This window comes from Camelus dromedarius, chromosome 6 (genome assembly GCF_036321535.1).
Source record: "Camelus dromedarius isolate mCamDro1 chromosome 6, mCamDro1.pat, whole genome shotgun sequence".
NCBI lineage: Eukaryota > Metazoa > Chordata > Mammalia > Artiodactyla > Camelidae > Camelus > Camelus dromedarius.
Window position 1 is genome coordinate 34,471,311 of NC_087441.1, and position 14,143 is coordinate 34,485,453.

The following is a 14,143-nucleotide window of genomic DNA, read 5'->3' on the forward strand; positions in this document are numbered from 1 at the left end:
TGGCTGATTGATGGGGAAAGTGAGGGGAGGAAATCTTCACAAATGTGATTATCTCTTTACCTGGTAAATGAAAGTCAGTAACTCTCTTTTCTGAAGATATTTGGGATTTTCCTATAGTTGGTCTTGATTTTAGACTTCTTGAAAAATTATAAAAATGCAAATTCAAATGGAGAATTTAGAATGTGTACAATAATTAGTACCATCTCAGACCATCTGTGGAATAAAGTTGTGATAAATAAATAAGTAAACCTCATTAGCATTTTTCTAAGAAAAACCATGGTATTTAAGATTAAGTCACTTTTCAGAGCTAGTAATCATATTTGTAAACTCTAATCTCAGATTTACTTCTATCCAAATTAACTGCAGATTCAGAATTAACTTCATTTTCTACGCCTTGGCAATGTATGTATACTGAAGCTGGCAGCAAATTGAATATATTTGTTAAAACCTGATATTTAGGAAAAAAATGTAACAACTAACTTATTCTATGAAATGTCTGCATGCAGTAATTATTGGCGAAATGCAACGCCAAATTTTGGTTATAAACACAGCTTAGAGTTAATACTTCTGAGATATATTTCCTATTAGATAGTTGTTACAGTTCATTTCACAAATTCTTAATTTAATATGTAAAAGCTAAATCTTCCTAAATCTAGATGACATTTTTACTAAGGAGTCTTAATTTGTATTGAGGGTAATTGAAATAAAACATAATTATAATTTGTGATCAGTTTTAGCACTAAAAATGGTGACAACATATCTCTATTAAATGTAAGTTTTTAAGCTTTTTCAAATAATTCTAATTTTGAGGTAACACTTTTTTCCTAGTTTCAATAAATGAGGGATTTATGTGGCAATATGTTATAAAGATGCTTTCCTTTTAGACACCTATAAGTTTGTTGGATAGAATAATTTAGACTTCACGGTAGAATTATAACATTTAAGTTACAGCTATGATTTATATTTTGCACATTTTCAAGAAGAGTTTTTAAAGATAAATTCCATTTTTTCCCCTAGAAATACAAAAAGAAAAGACTGAAAAGAAAGAGAAACCTGAAAGGAAAATACAACCTAAAGGTAAGTGTTGAATTTTGTCTTTATTCTTATTTTTTTTAGGATGTATACTTTGCATATTTATATAGGAGAAAAGAAAGTTTCCATATTTAGTGTTCCTTTGTTTGAATTTTTGATGTTGTCTAAATACGTACATTTACTTTTTAGTTAACTTCAGACATAAATATATAGTATTTAATTATTGGAATCAAAGTAACTTCAAAATGTGTGACAGTCTAAGTTATTTACAACTGGTTTTTGCTTATTAAGACAATACTGCAAACATATTTTTTGACTTATTAGCAAACATTTTTCCTTCTTTAATAAGTGAATATAATAAATCAGAGTTCACTTTTTTTTAATCCTGAATTTTTCTAAGCCATGCAATGCCTTTAAAATCTTTAGTGTAGAAATGCAGTCATGATACTACTCACTGAAGCCTATGATGGCCCCAGAGCTTACTTCTACAGCTTCCAGGGGGAGATGGACAATGACGATGTGATGATTAATCTCCCTTTCAGTTAAACTGAATCTAGTAACTGAATCTTGCATTAGAGGCGTATTAATAATAGCCAGCATTGACTTGATCATCTTACAACCATCATTTTTCTAGCAGTGGACCCGATAGTCATAAGACTTTAAAGAAACTTATAGGAAATAAAAACATCCAAAGGGATATATCTCTAAATATGCTCTTTCCCCAGTGGTCAGTCTCATATGATACTGGGTGAGTTGGGGCAGGAATAAAAATCTCATTATTACTATTTGTGTGATACGGATTGAAAAAGAAATAATTTTCCTGTGATAAAAGTTGAATGTTGTCTAGTATTTAGATTATGTCAACACTGGACTAATACAAAATTACCTGCTGTAAATATCAAAGTTGCAAGTAGTGGTTTCAAATAATAGAAATTCTAATTAACCTGAAACTATACCAATATGTAAATCTACATTAAAATGCCATTTAACATATCTATTTCACATACTTCCTTTCTGTGAAGAGCTCAGATCATTCTGCAGTTATTATGTCTTGAATCCCAAAGTGTGAATCAGTTCCAGGTTGGTCAACTAATCCTTACACAACCAGAGACAATGAAGTTTACTCAACTGAAACCTATTTATAGTGGTACTTAGGGAACTAATGTCTTCTCACTGCTCCCTTTCCCTTTTTGTTTTGTAATTCCTTTGGTCAGGGAAATTGAACACAGCTCTTGGGTATGGATTGACTAAGCTAGCTGTGATTGAACTGGTTATGTGATTCTGTCTGCTGGAGGTTAAACAGAAACTCATCTGGTTCCATGTGATTGGGGTTTCTGCTGTTTTATCTTGCAGACTGCACTGCTAATTTAACAGCAGTGCTGCTGGAGTGGATGTGGCGATGCAGATGGTACCATTTGCATTTTGGACCTGACTCTATTAGAATCCCGCTGTTAAAGACTTTGAGCAGTGGGCTGTAGAGTGGGTTTATTAAACTAGCAAGTCTTGCATAATTAAAACAGTGAATTTGGCTGAAGTTTAAAATAAATTTCGCAAGGTCTGGGCTAGAGATTAGTATTACCTGAATATATTTCTTGAACAGATCAAATATATTTTAGGAAAGTGAATGTTCCTCAAGAAAGAGAAAATGGAGCTTCAGCTGTTCAACTGTGAAGTGGACTTCAGAGACAGTTTCTCTTTTTCCACAACTTTTTGTGTGTGTGTGTGTGTATGTGAATAAGAACAAAAGATTTCATTTTACTGTTTAGTTTCCTTATCCAGGTAGAATAGAATAATGGTTGTTTTTTTTCCCAAGTAGTTCAGTGAAAATAAATGTAGTTTTATAACCCTTCATACATCCAGATAAATATGTTTTCAGTATGCCCCATTCCGTGTCAGTGGTGGTTATGTATGATGGATAATTAAGAATTTTAATTGTTATCAAAGCATTTTGAACTCTTATAAGAAAAGATACAATATATCCAAGGTAATAGTAGTCTATAGCAACGATTATAGACAAGCCAGCAAATTTCTGAGTCTGAAGAGATCTATTATGCAGAAGCTGGTGTATTCCAGGAGGAGATAAAATATTTGATAATGATAGAAGCTAGATCTTACCCTATTATCTCTATTTTTTTCTGGAAGGCTACATCTAGATGATTTACTCATCAACTAGAGTACAGAAAACCACAGAATATGTAGTCCCAGAGGATATACATCTCCAAAATAATCCCCTATAGGTATGCTAATTCATTTTTGAAGTATCAAAGAACAAATGAGTTTCAATTCCAACTCTTTTTCATAGAAAATTAGGCATTTATTGTATTCATCCATATTACCTAGCAGGTTTTAATTCATGAGGACAAGATAACTGATATTCCTATTTGTCCTTTATTTTGTCTGATGGTTTTCATTAGAGCAAAATGCAATAGTTCCATGGAACCAAAGAGTAAGCCCTTTAATGGGAACGAGTACTTATTTTGGATTTAAGATATCAGTTCTGACATGTTAGTTAATGTTATGTTTGAATTAACCTTTTTTTTTTTCCTACATCAAAGAAGAAATTATTTATTTTATAAATATGATCAGAGTAATGTATATACTTGTGACCTTATATTGAATTAATATAGTAACACCATTCTCTGTCTCTGTGGTCACAATGCCTTCTCTTCTGTCTTCAAATCTCCCTCTGCCTCCCTATTATAAGGATACGTAGAAGTGCATTTAGGACCCACTTGGATAATGCAAGACAAACCTCCAATCTCAAGATTCATGACTTAATCATATCGCAAAGTCTTGCTTTGCTGTATATTACAACATTTACAGATGCCAGAGATTAGGTTGTGAACATATGTGAGGGGGCATTATTTCAACTACCTCACTGAGCTGCTCTTTAACACAAGTGCAAGCCAGTCAGACTGCAGGGAGACTGATGGCTAATTACAAAATATAAGTATTTAAAGGTAGGAACTACAGAATGGCAAAGTTTGCCAAATTTACTGTAGCACCATTGCCATAAACATCTTTCTAAATTTTCACACATCAGCACAGCAAAAGTAAGATGTAAAATTATTACTGTAAGGAAATGCAGGGGATTCGATATTAGGGGGAACATTTAAGATTTCATCATTTAGGCGACAAGAACTGGTCAGAATAATCCTATTACTTTTGGTTTATCCCTTAGTTTGGGATCTGGGTGTGCACTCTGGAACCTAGGATGGAAGCCATCACAGAGGTCAGGGGTCAGTCCCCAAGAAACCAGGTGGGAACTTGGTTAAAAGAGCACAAGAGAAGCCCAGTGATTAGTATTAGGATTAGTTTCCTAGAGTTGCTGTAACAAAGTACCAGAAACTGGGTGACTTAAAGTAACAGGAATGGATTGTCTCATAGTTATTACAGAGGCTCGACATCCAAAGTCAAGGTTTCAAGAAGACTGGTTCCTTCCGAGGGCTGTGAGGCAGAGTCTGTTCCAGGCTTTTCCCAGCTTTGGGGGGTTTACTGGTATTCATCAGCTTGTAGCTGCATCACTCTGGTCTCTTTCCTCAGCCCCTAGTGCTGTTCTCCGTGTCTCTGTCTCTTCTTGCTGTGTGCATTTGTCTCTGTGTCCAAATCTCTCCTCTTCATAAGGACACCAGTTACCTTGGTTTAGGACCTATCCTAGTGACCTCATTTTTAACGTGATTACCACTGTGAACACCTTATTTCCATATAAGGTCACATTCTGAGGCACTGGAGTTTAGGACTTTGGCATATCTCTTCGAGGTCACAATTAAATCCATGATGGCATCACATGCACAGTCAGGGGAACATTTTTAAAAAGGGTTAATAGAGACCAGTCATCCTGCTTGACTGGTTTAGGATTGTTTCTGAGAAACAAATTATAGGACTGAAGTCATAGGCTGGCAAGGGATTTGGCTGAAGATGCGGCTTAAAAGCCAAAGTGGACGGGATAGTGAAATGGATCGAAATATCCTGGAGCTCTTTATGAAAATGCTCTTTAAGCTCACAGATTAATTTAGTCAGCCTGTATTGTATAAACGTACTCTTGCCTTCTCTCAGCTGTACTTAATTGACTCCTTAAAGTACAAAATGCATTTTCTTTTCCTCTTTGGCTGCTGTGAAAGATAAACCTGGACAATGAGAACAGAAGGCCCTCCGGGAAGCTATGCGTCTCCTCCTCCCCCGTGATTGTTCACTGGTGAGGAAGTGATCGCGGTTCTGACTACGGCCGTGCAGCCGCAGGCGAAGGGGAAATTACCCGTACAATTAAATCAGATTTGAGTGTAAAACAAATCATTTAGACTGAAAAAAATCTATTTGGGGATTGAAAGCATATGTATCAGATGGGCTTCGTAACTTTAGGTAATTTGCCTAATCTTCACTTTTATACATAAACAAATAAAATTTTATTATGAAAAAGAAGTGTCTGCATTATTGTAGGATAGATTGTAGATAACATGCTTGGAGAATACAGTCAGCCCATTTTGTCTCATAAGAACAAGTTTATCGTCTGCACAGGACCAGGGATGGAGAAGGCAGCATGACCTTGGGGAAGGGGTACTAGTTCAGCAATCTAATAATTATATCCTTTTGTACTAACCATGGACGCTTATGAGGCTGTATTTTCTTGTCTATGGACAAAGAAGTTCAGGCTAACTGATCTCTTAGGTTCCTACCAGCTCTAAAATTATGTGCTGATATTAAAATAAAAATGATAAATCCTTCCTTTAAGAAGAATGAATAATACAATCTTTGAGAAATTTCTCTTCTCAAGAATGCTTTTCTACTGAGTTCATCATTATCATTTAAAGTGTTTAGATCATTTTGTCTTAGGACAGAATGGAAATTTGACAAGCTAAAATTACAAAGAAGAAAGAAAGAAAGAAAGGGACGAAGGAAGGAAAGAAGGAAGGAAGGAAGGAAGGAAGGGTTACACATACAAAGACATACACTAACCAGGAGTACATCTGGCATTTTTGTTTAATGGTGGCTAAAGCGGAATTTTTTGAAACAGTTTTAAAATAAATGTGTGTCTTGCTCTGTCATAAAAAACGACGAATTGAAACATGGATGCATATGAGTTTTATGAAGTTGTTTAAAGCGTTGACCTATCTAAAATTTATAGACCGCTTCAGGCTAACACCTCCCACAACAGAAGTACCAGAAATCTGAGACCTGGGGAAAGTAATTCAAAATAAAACCAGTGAAACCTGTGCTCCCCAAAGTCTTTTATAACACAAAGGGGTAATGGTTACTTGCTTGTCTGTGTGAGTACTTTGGATTTAGGCATGCAAGATTAGTCCTGTCCAATATCTCTGAAGTCAGGAATGTGGTCCAGAGTTTGGTTAATTAAATTTTCTTGCTAACCATCAAATTGAAGAATATAGTAGCTTATACAAATCAGGCCTTAAAACTTGGGATGCCAAAACTTTTGATTTTTGAACTAAGAGCAGAGAGATCAGCAAAGGATTCTGGCAACCTGGCCCTGAATGCCTGCTGCTTCCCCTAGGGGAGTGTTTTGCCCGTTAAGAACCCAGGGTCAGGCGCCCTGTGAGCTCTGATAGGCTTCAGAAAAGGACACAGAGCTTGCCTGGAGGGTTGCCAGGGCCAAGAACTGGAAAAGCACAGAGCACAGCTGGCAGAGTCCTGGAGAGGGAACATATGGGGAGGGTGAGAGACGCGCTTTGGAGTTGAGTTGAGCTGAATGTTCTGGTCAGGGAAAGGTCAGAGTCTGGGCAAGTGCAGGAACAGCAGGGCCATGCCAACTCAGATGCCAAACATCAGGGCCATTCCAACTGGTGTATCCCATTTGTTTTTAATTATCAGCGTGCCGAAGGGACTTTTGTTTCTTGTAAATAAGGATGACAAACAAATTAAGCTCTAGCAGGTGCACCAAGCTTATTTTGTCCTGAGCTAAAACTGTCCTAGCTAAGATGTAACTTGCCAAACAGAGCTGGTGACAGAGGAAGGTATTTTTTTCTTCTTTCGTATGAGAACTTCTGTGGGTTCCAAGTAAAGAGATGCATGAGTAAATGCAGTTGTTGCTGCAATTTTTTTTTAAATTTTAGAGTGATTATTAAGGCAGTTATTGATAGTTGCATTTTTTTGATAAAAGCAATTTCAAAACTTGGTGTTTGGGCTCAGTCTTGCCAAAGTTTGGAGTTTCCATCCAAGAAGCTTCAGGGACCATCTGCCATTTTGAACAGCTCCCTAGAGCACGTGGTTCCAGCTGCTTCACTAAGCAGTGTTATGGTCTATTTCTGAGGCGGGCAATAAAATTCCAGCATACTGGACTGTGTCTGTAAATCAAAACTTACATTGCGAGGAACAGGGTTTTTCCCCAGGGTACCAGAAACAAGGCATTAATATGCTAATTTGAGTCTGAATTCAGCCCCCTTGCTCTTTTGATTTTGTATCAATTTTCCCGTTTATGCTCATGCACACATCAATTGGAAAATCCTTTAGTGGAAGGGACAAGCAGCTGTCCGAGGTGGCTGAGGTCTGGTCCTCCATGGAGGCAGAAACACAGATTAGGTTTTCTCCTGGGGGTCTTGCCAATCAGGGTTCTGAAAACACAGCTTATCTCATGCAAACTTCCTTTCCCCTAGAGAAACTTTAAAATGGGCTTTGTTTTTGCCAAGATTTTCTTTTGGTTTTCAGCTTAATTAATAGTGATCCAAAGGAACCAAAATAAGCTATTTGTGGTCATATGTGAGTGCTGGAATTCTCCTCTAATTTTGTGAACTTTTTATACTGAACTTAGTGACTTAGAAACACCCAAAAGAGCCATTGAATGTCGAAAGGAAAAATAATGTCCAGATGATCTCTGTTTTTTTTTTTTCCTTCTGTTTCTCACTGGGATTCAATTATTTAAGAAATTTTAACAAATTGCAAAAATTTTAAATGGCTGGAAGCAAGCAGTGCATATTATATTTATACTACATCATCAATAAGTAGAATTGTACTAGAGGATGAAAACAGCTCTTCTTATAATATTTTAGAATTTCACTTGTTCAAGAATATCTATTAACATGGATGGACCTAGAGATAACCATATTAAGTGAAGTAAGTCAGACAGAGAAAGACAACTATCATATGATATCACTTATATGTGGAATCTAAAAAAAAAAAAATACAAATTCCGTTTACAGACTGAAAACAGACTCACAGACATAGGAAACAAACTGTGGTTACCAAAGGGGAAAGGGTGGGGAAGGGAAGATTAGGGATTGAGGATTAACAGACACACATTGCTATATATAAAATAGATAAACACCAAGGACCTACTGTGTAGCACAGGGAACTATATTCAATTTCTTCTAATAACATATAATGGAAAAGAATCTGAAAAGAATGTATGTATGTGTATGTATGTGTATAACTGAATCACTTTGTTGTACACTTGAAACTAACATTGTAAATCCACTAAACTTCAATAAAACATTTTTTTTAAAAAAAGAATAATCTATGAAGTGTCCACTATGTGACAGACACCATGTGATGAGCCAGGATACAGAAATAAAATAATACGGGATAGCCCGTAAAAGAGAGTTTACCTACTGGGGAGTCAGATTTATGAACGGCTGCTATATTGTTACTTAACTGATAAAATAGAATTATGCACATGGTGCAGCTGGCATAGGGAATAAGTAGAAATCAAAGAGCACTTCGTAGAGGAAGAGGTGTTTGAGCCAGGGCGGAAAGAGTGCAGGGAATAGAGGAAACGTGGGTGTGGGACTTCTAGGTGGAGGGCACAAGCAGGCAAGGGTACAAGGCATTAGGAGGGCCCATGGTGCGTTTATGGAGAGCCAAGCATTTGTTGTAACTGGAATATAAAGTTCAAAGAGAAATGCCTAGTAGATAAGATTGGATTGATAAGCAAATGTCAGATCACTAGAACAATAAAATATTTTTATATTTGATATAGTGCCTACCATGTGACAGATAATCATGTTAAGCAATGAGAGAGATATTAATACTGGTATCAGGTCAACGGTATAATCAGATTTTCATGTTAGGAGGCTATTCTGAGACTCAGAGAATAATCTAACTCTAAGGGTTCAACATACTATTCGGGATATTATTGTAATAATATTTATAATAATAATATGCCCAAGAAGGACATCATAGTCCAACTTTTGAAATGATCTCTTTCCCCTTTCTCCTTCTCATTCCCTTACTAGGTTAATTTCTTCTCATCTTTCACATCCTTAAGTGTCATTTCTACCAACAGACCTTCCCCAAGCACACAGACTAGATTAGGTCTTGCTTTTTATACACTGACACACCACCCTGAATATTTTCTTCACAGCAATTATTCTAGCAGCATAATTACCTGTGTAATTATTCCTGTAGCATCCATCATCCATTAGCTTGTTGACCTCATGATAACAGGGATAAAGTCTGTCTTGCCTAGCCAAGTCTTTAGCACACAGCAGGTGCTCTTTCTATATTTTTGTGTAAATGATAGGTAGGGAATGTAATATTGGATAAAAGAAGATGGGTAAGAGGAATATTAAAAAGGCAGGATTGAAGAAGCTTGGCAAATGAACAAAAATGAAAAATAAAAGATGAATCTTGGATGAGTCCCAAGCTCCCAGCTTGGATAATCGGAGGCACTATTAATAAGAGTTATAATTAAATTGTGGGGAAGATGATGACTTAAATTTGAGCCCTACTATATTAATTAATTGAATCATAGCTCATATTGAATTAAGTTTTGTTTTCTTTGAAAGGATTTGGTGTCATACTAGTCTCATCCCAGTATATTTTAAAAACTTCTAGCGTGAGCTTATTCTGTAGAAGATTAACATATGCTATCTTCATTGAGTATTCTTTGCTTCAGGTTCAGATTATCTCTGTATTTTTGCCCTTATATTTCTGGTGTTCCTCTAGTACTGAACTGGGCTTCTTTGGCATATAGCATGATACTTTTTTTTTAAATTTCCAATTCATTAAATTAAAGTTAAAGATTTAAAAAAGCTGAGGGGTATTCTTTGCAATAATCAGACAGTTTTGGTAAGACTTTTTCCTTGGATATGAAGTTAAAAAATAGAAATTGAAAATATATATAATTAACATTTAAACCTCTAAGTATGTAAAACCCCATGCCAGTTAAAGAAAGATTTCCAAAGGCAGTAGATATTTTTAACATCAGAGACTGCTGTGCAATCGTCTCATCATTTATTCGTTTCATTAAAGTGAAAAATATTGTTTGTTTCTTTCCAGTTACACACAGAGAAAAAGAAAAAGACAAAGAAAAAGTAAAAGAAAAACCTGAAAAAAAAGGTATGGGATTATTCTTACTGCTGTTTTTTACATGCTGGTCCCTCCCTGTTCGACCTGTCTTCTTTATGTCAGATTTTAGATGACCAGATATTTATTTTTTTTAGTTATGTTATGTTAATTTTCCTTAGAATTGAATGGGTCAAGAACAGTTTCTAAGTTGAAGGAAGTAAAACGCTTAAAGACTCTCTTGGAACTCTGTTACCGATTTCCTTTCTACAAATGTATCAATTTTTCCCCTGGCAGTTTTGAGACTGCTTTAGCCAACAATGAGGATATTATTTCAGAAAATAATTGCCAATTTGATAGGTAAGAAAGTGTACTTCATTGTTTTAACCTGCATTGTTTGGTTACCTATTAGATTGGACTTTTAAAATTTTCACTTTCTTTGGTTTTTATTTATTTGCTGAGAATAGGCAACACAACTCACTGTTCAACTCATGAAGGTGCCTTGTGAAAAGCTTCTTTCTGCTTTGTTCCCACCCTCTCATCCTGTTCCATCTAAACCTCCCCCCACACACAGTAAATCACTTCTATGAGCTTTATGTGCATCTTTTTATAACTTCACTTTGTATTTATAAGACAGTACACATTATTGTTTCTCCCTATGTCTAAAAATTCAACAGATCTTATATTCTGGCTTTATAATGTAACAATATACCCTAGAGATCTTGCTATATCAGTAAATAGATATTTCCCTCATTCTTTTTAAAAAGCTGCATAGTACTTAAGTGGAGATATTTTCTTTCACTATATCTTTTCATTGCTTGTTATTTGTAGATTGAAGGATTTAAATATAATTTATAGTTTTTTATGTTTATTTCCTGTGTAACTGTTCACACTCACTGCCCATTTTGCCTGATGATATGTGTCATTTGGGTATACGTCACTTTTACAAATACATTTCTCAGTTTTGTAGTTAATGTAAGAGTTTCTGTCTATGTAAATAGGCATGTGCGTGCATATATGTGATATGCATGTGTGTGTCTACATTCTTTAGTTTTTAATATGGCTACGTATATTGATATTTTATTTTGGTATTTTTGCTCTTGAGTCTTCATCCAAAGACTAATTCAAGAACTACTGATGTTTCTTCAAGCTTAAAATATTAGTTCCCTATTTCACATTTAAATTTATTCATCAAGAATCCATTTTAATGTATGATAAACAAAATTCTAATTTAATTTTTTACTCTTGTTTTAGAATGGATCATGTCTAGAATATCTAGGCTAGATCTCAGCTGACTTATGTGTCCACAATGCACACAGCCTACTGAGCTCTCTTACTTTGTGAAACATTCTGTTTAGCTAGAGTGTTTTACAAAGCTTAGGAATCAGATTGGTTGAAACATGCTTCATTCTTCTTTATTCTAAACTCACATATGAAAATTTGAATTAAATAGTTGTTCTTTTATTAATGTTTACTTTCTGATAATAGTCATGAACTTCAATACAGCCATCTTCTCTGTTCTAGAAACAGGTGTCCATTTCCCACCTGCTATTGACTTATATGGAATTGTTGGCATCAGGTTCAGTGTAACTCTGACTAAATGCAATAATCTCATATTTCTTGTGATTTTTTTCAACCTTTGCAGTAACTGAATACTTCTTGTTAAAAAATAATTAAGAGTTTCTTGTTCCTAAAGTATAAACTTGCAGGAAGTTTGTCCAAATTGAAAAGCAGAAACAAAATGCTTGTGTCCTTTTGTTAGTGCATACTAATTAAAGGAGTTTGCTTTTTATAAATTATTATACTATAGCCCGATGACCTTGAGTATACCGTGTCCTGCTTAGCTTGGCGTAGTGCTCCTTCAGCTAACGTTGTCCAGGCTGTCACTCAGAACCCCAAAGGGTGGTGGGGATGACTGGGTGGCAGGCTGAGAGGTGGAAAGGCTGAAACCCTGGAGGAGAAGGCACCTGTTCTCTCAATAACTCTGCAGCTGCCAAGTCTTCAGCTGGACATTATACTCTAAGCTTTCTACAAGGCTTGTATCATCTCCAAAATTCTGGGGAAATCATTCATAGACTATATTTTTAAAAAATAATGTAAGATACATATTTTAAGCACTTTTTCCCCTTTTATAATACAAGTAAAGCTGATGGACATTCATATTCTTATATAGCTGGAGAAATGAAAATAATCTGGGCTCCAATTTTTCAGTCTAATAATTTGGCTCTTTCCTTAATCCAACTGTTTTAATTAAAATTTCTTATTTTATCACTTTATTTCCTATAATTTCTTTAACTCTCATTATTATTCTCTAATAAATAATATGTAACTGTTGAAAAATGTATGGTGATTTGAGAAACTACTAAATCACACAGTTTAATATATTTGAAATATGAGAATATCCTGCCCATGCTGTTGTGCTTCTCAGAACGCCTTTACTTAAACCACTCAGAGACACAAGATTTTACTAGTCAATGTAAGTAAAATCCAAGTCAATAAAATCCATTCATATTGATTTATTAACTTATTACATAAACAATGAGAAGGTATAATGTTTCAGGTATCATGTCAAATACTGTTCAATGAAGAAGCTGCACTCAACCAGCAATCTTTGATGATTACCTTAAATCCCATTGGTGGCTCTCAACCGACGAAGCTATTGCTTAGGGAGTATTTGGAAAAATTTTGGTTGTTAAAGTGTCATTGAAGTGGAGGGCATTTGGTAAGCAGGGACCAGGGAACCTCAGCACTTGTTCAATGCATAAGACATTCCCTCATACTAAGAAATTGTTTCTCCCTAAATGTCAGTTGTGTCCTTGTTGAGAAACACTCTTCTTAAGCAAAGCTCTAGTCCTGACCTAGTTGTTTCCTTTAATTGTAAAGACAGTGTTTCCTCCTGATAAAATGATACGTTTTTCAACAAATTCTTATAAAATCTCTGTTTGTCTTTCCTGAAAACTATTATTCTAAAATTCTACTTAGAATGATAACTTTAAACAGGAGAGTGAGACTAGCTTTCAAAATGCTTTCTAAGTCTTAATACCAAGTTTTTTAAAGTTTATTTACTTACTATTAAATCGGTAATTTTTATTCCCAAATTAGGCTCATTAATGCCATCAATCTTCAAATTAGTTAATTATTTTGGTGGCTATACAACTGAGGTTAAAAAAAAAAGCTTGTGCTTGAAATCTGTTAAAAGTTTGTGCTAATATAAAATTTTCTTTTTTTAGCAACTCATAAGGAAAAAATTGAGAAAAAAGAAAAACCAGAAACAAAGACAGTGGCAAAAGGTAAACTATACTTTTTACTTTAAAGGATTACATTTCGGGTAACAGATAACTAGATGGTTTTCAGCATTCAGCATTTCCTTTGCATAAAATTAATCTTGACTTACATTTAAAATAGAATATCTAGAAATGTGTTTGGGACTCAGCTGGCTCTGTTCCTTCTAAGTGTGTGCACTCCCCTCTCTGGGCACCGGCACCTCCAGCCCCAAGCAGAGCAGTGCTGAGCAAGAGGGGCTGGAGTGTGCGCTCAGCACTGCTCAGGGTGTGGGCTGGGGTAGCCCTGGTACCAGTTAGAAGTCTGGTCCTCTCCTTATCTGCTGCCTCCATCAGTGCCAGTCAGGGCAGCTCTCACCCCATGAAGACGAGTTGGCTCCTATCCTTTACAACCATGCACTCTCCTCAGCTGGGCAGCCTTTGCCCTAGTGTGGAACTGCACCTCAGAGCAGCATGACCAGAGTGGATGCTCAGTTCAGGCTGGGCATGAGCAGGGTGGTCACTGGAAACCAGCTAGAATCCCAGTCAGTGCAGTCCGCATCCTCTGCTTTGTTTCAGGAGTCAGCAAGCATGTGTGTGCTTTTCTCCAGCACAGTCTA

The 14,143-nt window shown here is 35.7% G+C and overlaps 1 protein-coding gene across 7 annotated transcripts in view; it reads left to right on the forward strand.

Moving 5' to 3' along the window:
- The window catches only part of TRDN (triadin), a 306,540-nt gene that overhangs the window by 76,720 nt on the left and 215,677 nt on the right, over nt 1-14,143 (forward strand). For all 7 annotated transcript variants that reach the window (XM_064486726.1, XM_064486727.1, XM_064486728.1 and 4 more), the window contains exons 5-7: nt 1,018-1,077; nt 10,258-10,317; nt 13,494-13,553. In XM_064486726.1, the coding sequence (XP_064342796.1) occupies nt 1,018-1,077; nt 10,258-10,317; nt 13,494-13,553 (180 nt within the window). The remainder of the gene's footprint in view (nt 1-1,017; nt 1,078-10,257; nt 10,318-13,493; nt 13,554-14,143) is intronic.